At 48.3% G+C, this 15,697-nt stretch overlaps 2 protein-coding genes across 3 annotated transcripts in view; one reads left to right on the top strand and one right to left on the bottom strand.

Moving 5' to 3' along the window:
* Positions 1 to 15,697, top strand: part of LOC119449617 (putative oxidoreductase GLYR1 homolog) — a 103,097-nt gene that overhangs the window by 26,207 nt on the left and 61,193 nt on the right. The window lies entirely within an intron of this gene.
* Positions 2,806 to 7,298, bottom strand: LOC119449616 (leucine-rich repeat and immunoglobulin-like domain-containing nogo receptor-interacting protein 3). Its single transcript, XM_037712828.2, has 3 exons — positions 7,076 to 7,298; positions 4,455 to 6,413; positions 2,806 to 4,274 (listed from the first exon to the last, which is right to left on the bottom strand). The coding sequence occupies exons 2-3, from the start codon at positions 6,399 to 6,401 to the stop codon at positions 3,696 to 3,698; spliced, it is 2,526 nt and encodes an 841-aa protein (XP_037568756.1). The 5' UTR covers positions 6,402 to 6,413; positions 7,076 to 7,298; the 3' UTR covers positions 2,806 to 3,695.

Genomic DNA, 15,697 nt, shown 5'->3' on the forward strand with positions numbered 1-15,697 from the left:
TTTTTGGTAAAAGCGTGCATGATCTTGCTCAGTTCTGTATTTTGTTTCACTTTAGTAGGCAGTACAGCTGAACCTAAGCAAGTAGTGCAGTCGTAGAAGTCTGGCTCTGCACATTTTTCAGCGAGTTCGTTTTTGATCTGTGATGATCTTTATGGAATTAGTTCATATAATACAAATTGTGGACTTAACCTTAATGTCAAATTACGTATAGTTTGTTCAACCTTTGTGCCTCCATTATACAGCATATTATGTTTTGGTGGCAAACGGTGCACAGTGGTCACAGGAACTTGTCACTCCACGTTAAATAGGTTCAAATCTGCAACGCCTTCTGTATACTAATAAATGTGTCATATTTTGGTACATAAAAATGAGGATTCATGTTGTTTTATGATAAATACATATATTTTTCATTCATGTGCGTTGCACAATTTCTTGTGTGAGCGGGCAGTCTATAGCCTTTGCAGCAATGCCTGCTATGTATGAAACAGAGCATAGTCATGCTGCAACACAATAGCATAAGGCATGCAGAAGCACTGTGGCTGTTTGTCCATGCCTGGCTACCAGTGTTTTGTGCTTCACAAGCTCAAGCCACAGACATGCAAAACAGTGCAACATCTTTTGCACTTGGCTGATCATTGTCACAGGTGTTCTTGCACAAGCGAGTTTTGAGCACCCTCGTGTTTTGCCCAAGTTCATCGTGCAGATCTGTAGAGACTTCTGAAGCTTTGTGTGAGCTTGCATGCAAGTGTTCATTGGTGTGAAGTTGCTTTTTGATGTTGGCAAGTTACATGGCCTGGTGGGACTAGGCAATTTTGCAGACATTAGATGAAGTTGGCTGAAAGAGGCCTCTGTCCTTCAGTAAGCATGATAACAATGTGTGAAACATTGAGCAGTCTTGCATATCTTTTCACAGCCTCCTTTGTGTAGTAAATGTTTCAGTTGAGGTACACCGCTTGTTATCTTTTCTTCCTCCACATAGTGAAAATTAATCTGAAGTTCTCCACTGTGGTGTCCTCGTTGTATTACGTGTTGCCTTGAAATGTTAAACGTCACCAATCATCATTTCGAGATCAAATTTTTTCAGTGTGCTATCCCTCCACAAACAGTTATGTCAATGTTGTCAACATCCACGCACTTGCAAATTGAAAAATTTTGTCACACATTTTCTAAAACAACTGCCTCAGGTATAACACATTTGATAAAAATTGGTAGATGGTTTCTTTACGCAGTCGTGCGGCGCTTTTTGAACATTGTAACTTGCCTAGCCACTAAATAATGCAAAGTGTTACTCCGGTACCCACAGCAGGGAGCCTACATTTTTGTTCAAGGGAACACCTGCTTTATCGTTTAGTTTCTTAAAATTCGTGCCACTTCCCTTGTTTATCTTCAAGAGTGTGACAAACACAACAGCTACTGGGTGGATTTCTTTGTGTTAAGATTAATCAGTACTTCCAGCTAGCAATGCAATTATTGCTCAGTGCAACTTTGTCAAAGCAAGTAAAAAAAGACTTTGCAGTTCTGGTTTTCGGCAATGGTCATCTGCTTAGTTTAGCTGTCATTGTTGAAGTTCCCATGTTTAGCCTTGTGAATTCTGTGCAGGGTGAAGTCGTAGCATCTCCATATAGACTGATTTGTTCTCTTAACCTGTGTTGGTCATTATTAGTAATTACTAGTAGGAAGTTTGATGTGTATTTCACTGAGTTTGCTCATGCTCGAGTGAAACACACAAAAAGGGGGAATGTGGTTTATCAGCAGCATTTGTGTATATCGAGTCTGTATAGGCTAGAATAAGCCAACAAATATGCATTGGGTGCACATTAAGAATTCCATGTGGTCAAAATTAATCCGGGGTTCCTCACTATGGTACGCCTCATAATCATATTGTGGTTTTGGCACATAAGACCCCAAAATTTAATTAATTTCATTAGCCAACAGCTGGGCTTGGCAAAGCAAAATCTTATCAATGATAAGGTGACGGCACCTTCTGATGGCAGGAAGCAATATCACTTGCTTCAAAAATAAAGCTGCAAACAAGAGCTTTACTGGCTGTATGCATGAAGCCTTTGTGTGCAATTGATCAACGGTGATCTAACAAGAGATGCCTTTTAAGGCAGAGCCAGTTCTTTTTCGACCACTGTCAATCATTTCGCTCTTCCTGTGAAACAGTCTTGTGTACAATTTACAGAAGTAGATTGAAGTATAGACTCTTAATCACAGAAACAAGGGGACCACAAACATATGGCAGGAGCAACATTTGTTTTCCAATAACTTTGCTCATACAGGATGTATTCAGAAGGCTTTCGTTCCATAAGGTGATGCCTAGGCATATTCCATGCCTTTCTCAAAATGTTTTGCAGAACCTAATGTTTAAGGTTCAACTGAGTATTGAGGTGGTAAAAAAAAAAAAACTTCTTTGCATAGTTTTTTTTTTTTTTTCTACTTTTTGTAGCAGAAAATACAGTGTGATGTTAGATAGTTACTATGGACATGTTCAAACCAGAATTTGGCTTTACCATGCTGTGTTGTAAATTAGTTGGCTTGTGTTCAAATAGGCTTCATGTGAGCTCGGTTTTACACAGCACAGATCACACTCTGAATATTCAAATGCTGACTGTTGTATTACGCTACTTCTCTGCTTAGGTAAATGACCCACTACAGTGGCTCTGATGTGCACATGCTCGGATGGAAAGGAATATAGAGTACACAAGAGCACGCAAGAATGGAGTGGGACTGTGCTTTGTGATTGCATTTCTCATGCCCTTCAAATCTGGTGTTGTATTTTTTCTTATAGACAAAACATTCTAATCAAAAAAGCAGGTACATAGTTTTATTTTTTTTTTTAAAGAAATATTTGAGAGAAAGAATTATCTCAACCATTCAAAGTCGCAAATAATACAATAACGTAAACACACATGGGAGCAATATAAACATAAACGCACATGGGAGCAATAATTACTATAAAAATTCACAGAAAAAGTTTCTTGCACCATAGAATTCTTCTCAAGTCGACCTTTCAGGGTACAGAAATCCTGCTTGCTAAGAGCACTGGTCTATAATTTTCATGATACAAGGGGCACAAGTGGAACAAGGGGAGTGTCTGAAAGCTGAAACTATAGCCTGGAATATTGAGGATGCCCACTAGTGGGGGACATCCAGTCTATCACAGAAACTTGGCTTCTCTAAAACCTGAAATGTGGCAGCCATTTATTGAGGGGCAGGGTGCCTTCCGGAAGATACATGGACTACTCCATCTTTGCTTACGTGTTTTTCAGCATGATATGTTCATAAATCGTGCTGGTAAAAGCACTTCTGTTGCTACTGCTTTTCTAAGACACCAGTACGAAAATATGCAATGCACCTCACAACCTAAGCAACTGTAAGCATGGTGCAGCCTTCTAGGCAAGGGTTTCAACTGTGAATGTCCCACTTCTAGCAACAAAGATGTATCTGCATATCTGACGCCCCTTAAGCCTAGTTCACCATGCTGCACAGACTGCCAGCACATTTGAAACTGAACAAGTGTTCCCACGTTGCCAGACTAGCATGTAAGAGCTTGGGTTCCTTCACTGCATAACATTAAGCTGGGTCTCTGTGGTTTACAGCAACTTCATTCCTGAAGCATCCAAGCTGCACATGTCTCTGCGAATGTTGCTACAAAGTTCGACTTAAGTACTGTTCTATTCACATTCACTGCATCACACTGCAGTCTCATGGGATGCATTCTGTAACAGCGGCACTTCAGATGCAGCCACATCACAGTCGAGATGCACAGTCACATTTGTTGGCAAATGGCTGGGACCTGCCTGATCTGGTGCCATTCCACACGTCATGTCCGGCATGTGGATGGCTGGAAGCTCTGCAGCGAAATCCGGGAAACAGTCTAGGTCGGGAAAATTTGGTTGCAGAACCACTTCGTCCGGCGACACCTGAGACAGTGTGTCTGGAGTGTAGTAAGCGGAAATCTGGCTCTCAGTGTCTTCATCCATGAACAGAGGAAAGATGGCCGGTGGCGGCAGCATGTCCAGTGGTGGAGGCTCCAGGCCAATCTCGGCAGGATCAAAGATGATGGAGTCAGTGCGGGCACAGACACTCCGGCAGCTCTCGAGGTTGAGGTTCTCCAGTATCTTGTTAAGGTGTTGTTGCTGCAGCTTGTAATTTTCACGTAACTTGTACAGGTGATGGGCACTGAACTTTCGAATTCTGTTGCGTTGAAACACGTAGTTCTCGCGAAGCCTGTCGATTTGCCCAATGCCATAGTCTCGCACCCTCTGTACCTAGAGCAGCAACAAGCATCAGTTCAACTCAACAAAAATTGGCACACGGTTCTACAGCTGTCATCCTACTAAGCCTATTTGAATACCACTGCCTGCTAGCCACTGGTACTGTGCATGTGATAAATGAAGCAGCAAAATGTTAAAAAAGAATTTTTCAGATGTCACAAAAACATTTCTTACCTGTGAATAGTAGTTATCCCTTATGTTGGTGATTTGTGTAGTGCCGTAGTCACAGAAGTCCCTCAGTCGATCTGTCTGGCCGGTGTAACTTTCCCTGATCTTCTCCATCTGCTGGGTACAGTTCTCCTTGATCCTAAGCACTTGAGTGGCATAGTTGTCTCGAAGCCGCTCCAGCTGCTGGCATCGGTATTGCTCGAGACTCTCAAGCATGCGATAGAGCTGTCGTGCACGCGGCGACTCCCCCATCATGCAGCACGGACACTCCACCCCAAATCTTCGTAGTATGGCACTTACTAACATGACCACCATCGTGATCAGCACAAAAGCAAATGCTGTAGCGCACCCCACAAGCACACTCACTATTTTGACATTCACCAGAAAGTCGTAGTCTAGGGTGAGCCGTATTGCTACCGTATGGTGGCCTAGCACATTGGTGGCTGTGCACCGGTAATGACCACTGTCACCACGTTGGACCTCGCGCAGAAACAAGTCACCATTCTGAAGAAGCACAAACTTCGGGCAGTCACCCTTGTCCACGCGTCCATTCAGAGAAGAATTTCCAACAGATGTGCCATATTCTGCTGTCCAGTTGAAGCGGTGCTTGTGTGGTGTGGTCCAGGTTATTGAAGGAGCAGGGCTTCCATCAACACGGCATGAGAGCACTGCTGATGTAAACAACCTAAAATGTGCTTCAGTTGTGTGCTCTATCACGGTAGCCTTGCGGCAGACCATGTGCTTATCCACAGCATCCAACACTGTGATGTCAGTAAGGTTGGATGGCTTGGCACAGAGGGTGTTTGAAGGTGACAAAAGGTGGGCTCGCACGTTGTCACGTAACCACAGTAGCAGCCAGTAAAGGCGGCAGTCGCAGAACCACGGATTGCCATTGAGACGAACCCGTTCCACTTGTACCAGAGGGTCAAACAACCCAGATGGGAGAGTCGTGAAATTGTTAAAACGCAAGTCCAGCTTGCGAACAGCTTTCAGTGGCCAGAGAGCATCACTCTCTACTGTCTCTAGGGCAGGGCAGTTGTTCATCAGGACTTCTTCCACACTGTCCAAGTCTGTAAAGACTGCCTTTGACAAGTGAGAGAGATTGTGTAGGTGAGATGCATGTAGTTTGCGAATGTTATGGCCATGCTTAAATGGTTCATGAAGGCTTGTCATTGGGTTATAGCTCATGTCCAATACTTCAAGCTTTGGCGTTGGTCGTAGTGTGCCAGTTTGTATGGTCGTGATGCTATTGTGGCTAACATTAAGATACCTGAGAGAGTCGAGACCCTTCAGGCTTAAGAGCCCCACAGAACTGATTCTGTTGTAATCCACACACAGGTGCACCAGATGGTGGAGCGACCAGAACACTACGTTGTTTAATGCTTGGATCTTATTGTGCGACAGGTCAAGCACAGTCAGGTTGGAAAGGCCTTGGAACCATTCATGTTTCAGTTGGTCCAAATGGTTTCTAGAAAGGTTTAACACAGTAAGAGCTTCAAGAGAATCAAAACTATTTACATGGATGGCATAAATTACATTGTCACTCACATCCAGCTCTTGGAGAGAGACTAGCGTTTGAAAGCTATTAACATTTATTTCTTGTATAAGATTCTGGTGCAGATTGAGGTGTCTCAGGTAACTTGCATGTGTATAGTTTGCAGAACTCAGCTCGCTTGAGTTGATCCTTCTGATCTTATTCCGTGAAAGATCGAGTGAGGCAACTTGAGGTGGGAGGTCTTTCGGCACAGCTCTGCGCAGCTGACCCACGCAGAGGACACGTTGCGCTCCTGAAGAATCGGCTGAGCGACACTTGCACATTTCTGGACAGTCGATCGCGCCATCTTGGCGGACGGGGCCGTCACCTGAGCCAGCATCCGCATGCGCCAGTCCGCAAGCGAACAACGAGAGGCAGACGTAGAGTGCGACGCCTCCCTGTGGCAGCTTTACTTGCATTGTTTTTCACACCTGGAATCGGGAATAACAGGCGATCATTAGCTGCGTGTGCAGCGCACAACCATTGAGCTGTTTACCGACTCACTCCGGTGTCGCCAGCATGGAGAGTGTTTCTCGACTCTGGCGCGTATGCGAATGCAACGCGCGTACGCTATCTGAACTGCAGTGAAGATTTTGCTGAGGCCATATTCGCGCTGAATCGTTTCACCGGTACATATGAAGCAAATTATTTGCAAAGCACCTTCGGCGCCAGACCGTTACGAAAACAGTTGTCACTAAGACATGCTTGCAAGTCGAAAGTGTTTCATTAGTGATTATACTCGCTTTGAATAGTTACGTACCAGCTGCGTTGTTATTGTAAACATCGCCGACACGGTAGGCGGGTGGGCGCTAACGGGGAACACATTAGGCCTAATGTCGACCGCGCTCGTGAACGCACGCACTAGAAAGCAGCATTGAAGAATTGTCGCGCCCGCACGGTTCCGACCTACACCAGAGGGTTGTCGGCCGCGGTTTCCCTGCCCATTGTCTCGATATTCCTAGGCGCGCGATGCAGCAGGGCGCCGCGCTTCCGAGCGAGCGCGCCCGCTTTTTCGTGCAAGGCCAGCGGCCTCGATTGATTGTCGGCGTAACGAGAGAGCGAGGTTGCCGAGTGGCTCGAGCGGGATTCTTACCGTCACGGGGTCAGCGAGGACTGCCGCTCCCTTTAGCCTGGGCCGCTTTCCTCGCACCGTCGACCGATTGCGGATCATCGTTAACTACTAGTGACGCGACTGTGCGCCGTGAGCATCGTTTCCAAACGCGCAGCGGCCAGAGGTCCGGCGACCACCCTCAGCTCTCGCGGGCTTCGGCTGCACTGCGTGCGCGCGGAGCGCCAACATGTCCGTCCGATGCTGCGGCGCTAGGGGCGAGGAGGCTGCTCCGTTGCCTTTCCCTTTCTATTTCGCTCACCCGGTCTCCTCCTCCGCCTCTATCTCGCCGCGTTCCGGCGCTCTTGCGGCGGCAGGCATTGTTGCACGCCTAGAATGGGGTAACCCTTTCGTTGTCATGTGGTGGCTTGGAAGTCGGCTGTCTTCTTTGGTCGTGCGCGCAGCGTCTGCTTCATTCTATGCAGCTTGCGTGGCGATTCGTTTTTGCTTTGCCCAGCGATACCACACGCACCCCTTCGCTAGGCGAGAAGCACACCTGGCAAATAAGATTGAATCTCAAAAACAAACAGGAGCGTGCTTCTTGTGGACAGACTTCAGTGTTTCTTTTCTCTCCTGACATCAGACGTTTCAATCTAGTTTTGCCTTAAAAGCCATTCCCCCGCTCGTATAACGAAGTGCCGCCGGGAGAAGCATGGCATCTAGGTTAATTAATCATGTAACACCCTCGCCAGCGTGTGTTCATTAATGAAAGTGATGTTGGTTTCGCTGAAAACGTCGCGTAGTTTTATGTGATGCAAGCATTTTGGTTGCCTTGCAGCTGCTCAATTGCATGCAGTTTCTGAGGCCCCGTAGTTCAAAGGTTCTTGTATTCGCACCGTGATCACGGCCGTCAAGTATTGCAAACACAGTTCAGTTGTGGATTGAACGCATTCCAGCGCTCGTGAAGTTGATGAATTGAGAAGCGGTACGCGGTTGCCATGGGAGTTTTCATTCAGTGCTGCTCGAACTGCAGCGGTTGGTGGCCGGGTGCGCTCGTTGGTTGCAGCCGAGTTGCTTATCTGTGCGGGCCTTTGGGAGCCGCCGCGACCGAGGTGAAGAGAGGGAGACGTGACGGTCGTCGCGCCGCATCTGGCGAGGACGGATGAAATAACCGTTTGTCCTTTTGACTCCTCCGGGCCGTTCCTCCCTCTCGGCCTCGTTTTATCGCCGCGGCATAACGTGGTGGCGTTGCTGTGCCCCGCTGTCGAGGACAGAGAATATACGAATAGCAAACGAGGGGAGGGCACAATTTTCTTTATCGTGTAGAATTTTGGCTCCGACGGTTGACGCCGGGTGGTTCGATAAGTTTAGAGGAATTGCTGCGCCCTTTTGAGCCTTCTGCGTGCGTTTTCTGTGGTTTTGCTCGTGTGTAAACGGTTTTTGCAATGCTCGCTTAACCCGAACGAGTCGCCTGAAACGTGTGCTGTGCTCGTGGTTTGGTTATCGGTGCGGCCAGACGCCATCGCCCGCGGCAACAGTCGTACTAGTACGTTCGAGGAGCACACAGTCGGGTGTTAGTGTACGCGACATGTTGGGTCTTGTCGCGTGTTTTGGCTTTGATGACATGGAACCTTCTGTTCTGTCGGCGGTTGGCTAACACGGGACTGTCACTGCTGCTAAAGCGAAAACTGCTAGTCCGTTGTCAGTCTCTCTTGTATGGTATTTCTCGAGGACGATGGGTGATAAAGGCTGCCGGCCGGGTCACGGCACTTGTCTTAAATCTGCGCTTCCCCCGATTAGTCAGTATCCGATGTGAAGGACCAAGAAAAAATAAACAGTGTGAGGTTCACAGCAGCTGATCCACAGCTCACGTTATCGTTTGTAGCATGTCGATTTTTTTTTTTAAGTCATGCTTTCAAGCGCGGCCGTCTTGTCATAATCGTAGACTGGAATCAGCAGTGCGCTTGGTGTACTGTTTCTGCAAACGTGCGGCACATTGGACACTGTGCTTCTGCGTTTTGTTCGTGGAAAGTGACATGGAAGGCCGTGTGTGTACGATGGTGTCATGTGGAACAGCAGTAGTCGCGCCTAGTACAAATGTTGCGATATGATGTGGAAGCCTAAGCAATCTCGCGGCCTTTATGGGAAAGAAATGCGTAAAGAAATGAAAATGCGAGTGATGAGGTATTGGTTTCGAAGCAACTCTTTGAGAGACGCCGTCGTGGAAGTCTCCGGGCTATTTTTGGCCAATTGGCGCTCCGACGCTTTCATTTATCACCTCTAGCGTCATCGACACCGGCCGCTAGGGATGCGAGGAAAATTAGCCATTGAACCAACGAGCTAGCCTTTACCGCTCGCCGGAGTGCTACGCACCAAGCTTTGCTGAGCTGAAACTCTGGAATATTGGCGCTTCAATCGCAAGCACTCCCACTCATACAGAGCATGCGCACTTGGACATTTTCATTCTCGGGATAAGCAATTGTGTGTCAGCAAAATTTTCTCGCATCCCTCCCATTTTGCTTCCACCGCGTGCTAGGCTGTGTGTTCCGGCGCTTCTGTAAACTGTGGGAAAATTCAGCGCAAAGTGCCAATAGAGCCTTACAGCGTTAAGGTTTCATTGGGAGCCAACCGTTTTCGTGGGCCGATCTCGAAGATAGTGCAGTGAGTGGTAAAGACAGCGCGGTGGTAAGGGAAGCTTCCTCGCGTACACGGGGTTCCGAACTGGTCCTTGAGGAAGTGGCGCTCGAAATACCGGTTGGCTACCGCGTACAGGTAAGGCACGGTGGTAAGGGGAACGCCACCCATAACCCATAGGGCAACCTATAGTGCCACAAATAATCACCTCCCGTAGCATGCTAAACGCTTCTTAGATAGCAAATGTACATGTGGTTGGTTCTTTTGTTAACGTGCACCTAACGCGCGGTACCTCTTGCGTTTTGCCCCCGTCGAAGTGCAGCCCCCGCCGCCGGAAATCGTACCCGTTACCTCGTGCTCAGCAGAAGAATGTCATAGCCGCTGAGCCACCGCCGCGGGTGGTTACAAGTCGAGCCCGTGTATAGCGATCCCATCTAGAGCGGTCTCGCGCTACTACGAACAGTTTCTCAGCACCCAAATTGTTTTGCAAGGAGTCGCCCACTTAAAACGACCCTGCTCAGTTACATCACACAGGATCACGATAACGTAAAACTTTCACTCTTATTACTATTATCATTACGATAAATGATTGATTGATTGATTGATTACAAATCCGCAGTTAGCCCTCCCTCCGTGATCGGTCAAATTTTTTTCGGCTGCACGTTGTCCCCACCCAAAATGAACCCTAGAGCGGCAGAGCCTCGACCAGCCAGGGGTAGGGAAAAAGGCTTGGCGCCCCCAAGGATCAAATCGCACAACGCAGCTAATCAGTCGAACGCAGCGCGTCATTTCTATCATTTTGTGGCTGAGTGCGATAAGGGCTTGACCTTACGACCGCGTTGACAGCTTTGCAAACTTAGTGCCATTATCGAGCCGACACCACTTAACTGACTTCAAACACCGGCATGAAGTGTAGCTTAGCAAGAACAAGGACGCATGGAGAAACGAAACACCTACCGAAGCGCTACACATCATGACATTGCGAGGTGATGAACCCCACATTGCCGCCCTTGTTGACTTCATTTCTAGTACAACGGACTCTCTTCAATATATATATATATATATATATATATATATATATATATATGTTCTTTAAAAACACCGATTGCTGCTGATAAGCGCAGTATGAGTCATTTTTGGCAGTAAAGCATCCGCTCAATTGTTTATCGGTAGTTATGAGAGGAAACCCAATTATATAAACTTCTGATGTAGCGATCACATTTTGCGCGATAAATTTTCAATTTCTAAGGCGACTGTGTTCAGCGTGAACGTCTAAGAGCCCCCAGGCGGTCGAACTTAACCCAGCTCATGGGACATGAGCCGTGTTATTAGCAATCTCATGTTGTGTGCTGCAGTGCGTGATAGCTGCTTATACTTTCACTTCTTCTGTCGATAGTCGCACATATATTTATTGAGTGTTTGTGCGATAATACTTTAACTGTGAGTCAGTGGTTGTGTTGCCTGCGCTTCTCTTTACCACGAATACGTGCCAGAAACTCGCTCAACCTTCCATCTTGGTAGCACAGCTGATTATAAGAGCGATTTTATTCCACCATGTGTTTCTCACAGTAGCGCGTCGATGCCTGCGAAGCAGTTTTCCTCTACCGAAGGAACGAGGCTAGTGGTGCTCTGTCGTTACTTTGGTTGCGTCATTATCATCATCCCGTGACGTATCGTCTGAGACGCGGCGAGCAGGCCACGCAGTAAGTGAACGACGTCGTAAGCGGGGAGATTCGGGCCGCTCAGTCTTCGGGTGCTCATTAGCGACCGTATCTGCAACTGCTTGTCCGTGGGGCATTTAGAGCGCCACTTTGCACGATGTGTACGGCGCCACGTGTGGACTCGTTTTGCAGCACCGTGCGCGTTTAAATATTGACGTCTTTGAAGAGGCTTTAGGGGGGTCGCTTGCGGAAACAGATGTAACTAAAACATTATTATATAGCATTATCGCTTATATCATTGCAACCATACTAACCCCGCATTTTCTTACTCTAGTGCCGAAACACCCCTCTGCAAAACAAGCGGGCCCACTACGAATATGGAGCGAGCGCGATTGCAAAATTAAACCGTAAGACACCCACTAGCTGTAACATAAGTTAGGCATGTAAGCTTTCTATTGCGCGAGTAAATGTCATTTATGCATTTTGTAACGTCATTCCTGTACCAAATAGTTTCGCGTACGCCACTGCAGCTACCTCCTTGATGAAGCCTATCTGATTTGTCTTATGCCGGCTTCACTCTCGGGAGAAAAAAAATGAATCATAGAGAAAAGAACGGGCAGTATTTGCGTCTGACTCTACTTTCGGTAGCGAGGAAATGAAGCAAAAAAAAAAAAAAAAAGAATCGCAGTTAGCATTTCCAGGAATCTGGGCGATTAGGGCGGAGACTTGTGCACTTCGATTGACCAACGGTGTACGTACGTGCGCCTTCGATAATGTGCCCTATAGAAGAAAATAGTGGGCTGACTGCTTGCGAACCCGTCGTAACAGTGCAAGGGCAGCATATCCGGAACGCGAGAAGCATCGATAACGCCAAGCAAGCAGGAAAAAAGGAAGTGGGAGAAGAAGCGCTGCAAGTGACGGGGGGGGGGGCAAGTGCATTAAGTAAAGTGCAAGCCCGCTATTGATCGGCGGGATGAGAGCACACGAGTTGTTTTCGTGCCTGCGATCTTTTTCCTCCGAGGTGCGTCTTACTTCGAGGGCGCACCTGCAGTGTGCGTGTAGTTGAGCTTCGCCGGTGAGAGCTGGTCACGCTTGTCTATGGGGAAGGGTCGCTGCGAATGTCATGAAGGCGCCGAGGAAGCGCGAGAGAGAATAGGCACTGTTCAAGGAGTACTTTGCGGAGTGCTCGTCACGGTGATTGCTTATTCACAGGGGGGGGGGGGGGGGGGGGGGGCTGTTCTTTGCGGTCGTGGCTACGTTATCGTTTTGACGTCGGTTCTGGACCTAGTGTCTACTAATGTGGATCGATAAAGAAAAAAAAAAATGCAGCGCGAGACGCGTGGCAACCGTGCTCTCGAAGAACTGACGTGTTTCGATCGGTGTGGTCTGCATATTGCAGCAGAGGTAACGGGTGTGGCCCGCATTGCACTGCTACTGAGAACACCATCTCTGCGGATGCGGGAGCAATTAAAATGCGAGCTGTGTACGGCGCGCCCGCAGGCTACGCCTATTCGAGGTTGCCCCTCTGACGCACCTGACTGCAACGACAACGCGATTATGCTAAATACCTAGCCATAACGTACCTAGTGCCTTGTATGACTTTTCATTTCTCCCCAGTTACTGTTCATTTGCTCGTGCTGTCTTAGTGACTTTCCCGTCGTCATGTGGCCTATTTCGGTCTTGACACACAATGCACGCCCGCTCTCTCACTCTCGGCGCGCGAGAAGGGAGCGTGAGTGGGCGTGTCTGTCGCCGCCAAGCTGCAGTTTGCGTTTTCCCATTGGAGTGGAGTTAGTAAAGCATGAATGCACGAGCTTGGTGCCTGTGCATGTGAGCGGAGCGAGCCGTGTTGTCGCGTCCGCGCCGGGCGAAGCAGCCTGTCGTGTTAACGCCATGGCGTTTAGGGCCCCGTGTCGCAGAAAATCCGGTGTTGGCGTCGTAGCCGGCGTAGGCGTCCCGTGAGCAAAAAAAAAAAAAAAAAAAATTCTATGCGGCACTAAAGTTCTTGATCTATCACTAAAGTTGCTCATACCTTGTCATACATTCTTTACAAGGTTATTCCTCTGAATTTTGAGAATGTCAGCCCACAAACAACAAATGTCATGAAACAAAACACCCACAGCGAATGCTTTTTATGTTAAATAGGCTCAGACTGAAATATTAAAAGTGCGAAACAATAACAGAAACCTGAAAATGGTGCTTTTTTTCTTTCTTTCTTTTTTTTTTTTTTTTTTTTGCACCGCTGTGCACAATCGCCGGTATCGGCCCACGCAAGAGGCCGCGTTCTACGAGAAAGCGCGCCTTCGTGCATAGCGTACGCCGCCAGCGTTTGCCGGTAAACATTACGGTTTCATAAGGTGCAGTTGTCAAGAAGCGTGAGAAGCAGTCATGGAGCTTTGAATGCTATCGCGTTCCACTCTCTCAAGGCGAAGCTTAAGCGTCCTCCAACTTTTTTTTTTTTTTTTCTTGCGCTGCTGAGCGCGTGGTCGCGCGTTCGATACCCGGTCGCGGCGGCCGCATTCCGGCGTGGGCGCAATTTGTCTCGTTCATCGAGTTTGAGAAAGCGCCCCAGAAACTGCTGTCACCATTCCGCGCGCGGTGCGGCTTCGTCTCCTCGAGGAAAGCGACGGCGGCCGTAGGAATGGCAGCGCCCGGCACGCACGAATCGTCTCGCTGGAGAGCGAGACTTCTTCCATCGTAGTTTAACGTGATGCATGTATGAGCTTCTCGGGCGCATTTATGACTTCCCTGCTTGCCGTGTGACGCGCCAGCCGCGCACTGTGATTGCGTTGCCTTTGTGCGGTCATTCTTTTGAGCTCCTCCATTCCTTTAGGCTGAGCGGCCGGACGCATGTCTGTCGAATTAATTCCCTATTTAATATACATCGTTTGGACGGTACTATCTGCGCACCAGCCTTTCGTGACGCAAAAGTCGCTTGCGTGGCTTCGGTGTTCGCTGTGTGCTTAGCTGCCATTTTGCTCTTTTTTTTTTTTTTTTTTTTCAATTCTCGTTCTTCCTCGTTGTACGTGAGCAGTTGAAGCCCGCATGGAGTGAAGCTGACCGTGAAACGCTGGAGGGCAGCCAAGTGGAACCTCGGCGAGCCGCAGCCGTATCGTTCGTTTGGCGCGTTTGTTGACGTCGGTGGTTGGCGTGATGCACTTTCGATGCTGCTGGTGGACTCTGTCGACAACACTGTGGTCGGCGTCGTCGTTGTTGCGCCGGTTGCGTGACAGGAAGCTTGGCGCGGCTACAGTGTACTAGAATTTAGTACGCTGTAGCGCGGCCTTGCCCGGACAAGCGGGCCGAATCGCTGGCGCTCGTCGCGGAACGTGCCTCGTGGTGCGGCTGATTTCAGAAGCCGGGTCACATACCGGTCGTTATCATGGATAGGGTTTAGCGTCCCGAAGCTCGCACTGCGGGCTGTGAGGTGCGACCTTGAGGGCTCCGAAGTTAGAACGTTCGTTGAAATTTCGTTATGCACAAACGTGCTTACGTTCGTGCCCAGTCGGAAGCGTAGAGCGGTTTTTCGAATGTCTGCAACTATCGGGTGCTGCACCAAACGGAAATTTAGCTCCCCTCTTTTGTTTTCTTGAAGTTCTATTTGATGTGCAGCATTTAGTCCTGTTTTCCCATTTTTATTTAGTCACTTCGCAACTGGCGCACTGCTCGGAAAACGTCGGTGACATATGGCGCGCACGTGTGCTTTAGTGCTTGGTGCCGTGTGTTTACGGTGCTACATGCTCTGAACATTCGTACTGCCTCTCTCGCTCTCTCCCCTCGGAAACTTCGTTGTTTGCGTTCGGGCATTTCGCGGCTGTTCGACTCTGTTGCAACTAAAGTAGCCTCGCCGTCTGCGCATGAATATGCAGGTTTTACCTACATGCGTGTACGCCCTTGCATCGTACATTGCGATTAAAAAAAACAAAAAGCGGCAAGAGACACCGTGACAATAGCGGTGCAGGTAGTCTTGTGCTCGTAATGCCATTTCTAGGCTTTTGTTTTTGGCCGGCGCTGATCTTGCGCGTTGTCGGGGCTGTGTGCTGCTGGGAGCTTGTGATCTACGATTTGTCCGGTGTGGCCTCAGCACCCACTCCTGCCTACACTTTACATTTCTGGCTAATCAAAGTGGCTTAGCCTGTAGGGTCATAATGCAGAAGCACTCATGTGCTTTTAGTGCACGCTAATTAATCTTGTGCAGCCGGTCTGAGTTAACTGCGATAGTCCTCGCTTCCGCGTCCCCCTTCGCCCTGGGTATCAACGCGTAATGCTGTTTTCATTGCAGTATCGACCGGAATAGGACGTCGTGTATGGGCTACTGTTATCCAAGGTCGTATTTTATGTTTTGTCTCCCCACAACGTTTCGATCGACGTT

This window comes from Dermacentor silvarum, chromosome 4, assembly GCF_013339745.2.
Source record: "Dermacentor silvarum isolate Dsil-2018 chromosome 4, BIME_Dsil_1.4, whole genome shotgun sequence".
In the NCBI taxonomy this organism is placed as follows: Eukaryota; Metazoa; Arthropoda; class Arachnida; order Ixodida; family Ixodidae; genus Dermacentor; species Dermacentor silvarum.

What these genes read in the sequence shown, in the direction of transcription:
- LOC119449616 (XM_037712828.2), bottom strand. Translation starts at nt 6,401, where the DNA reads ATGCAAGTAAAGCTGCCACAGGGAGGCGTCGCACTCTACGTCTGCCTC. An exon ending in GGGATAACTACTATTCACAG is followed by an intron (nt 4,275 to 4,454) that starts GTAAGAAATGTT and finishes TTGCTGCTCTAG; the next exon opens with GTACAGAGGGTGCGAGACTA.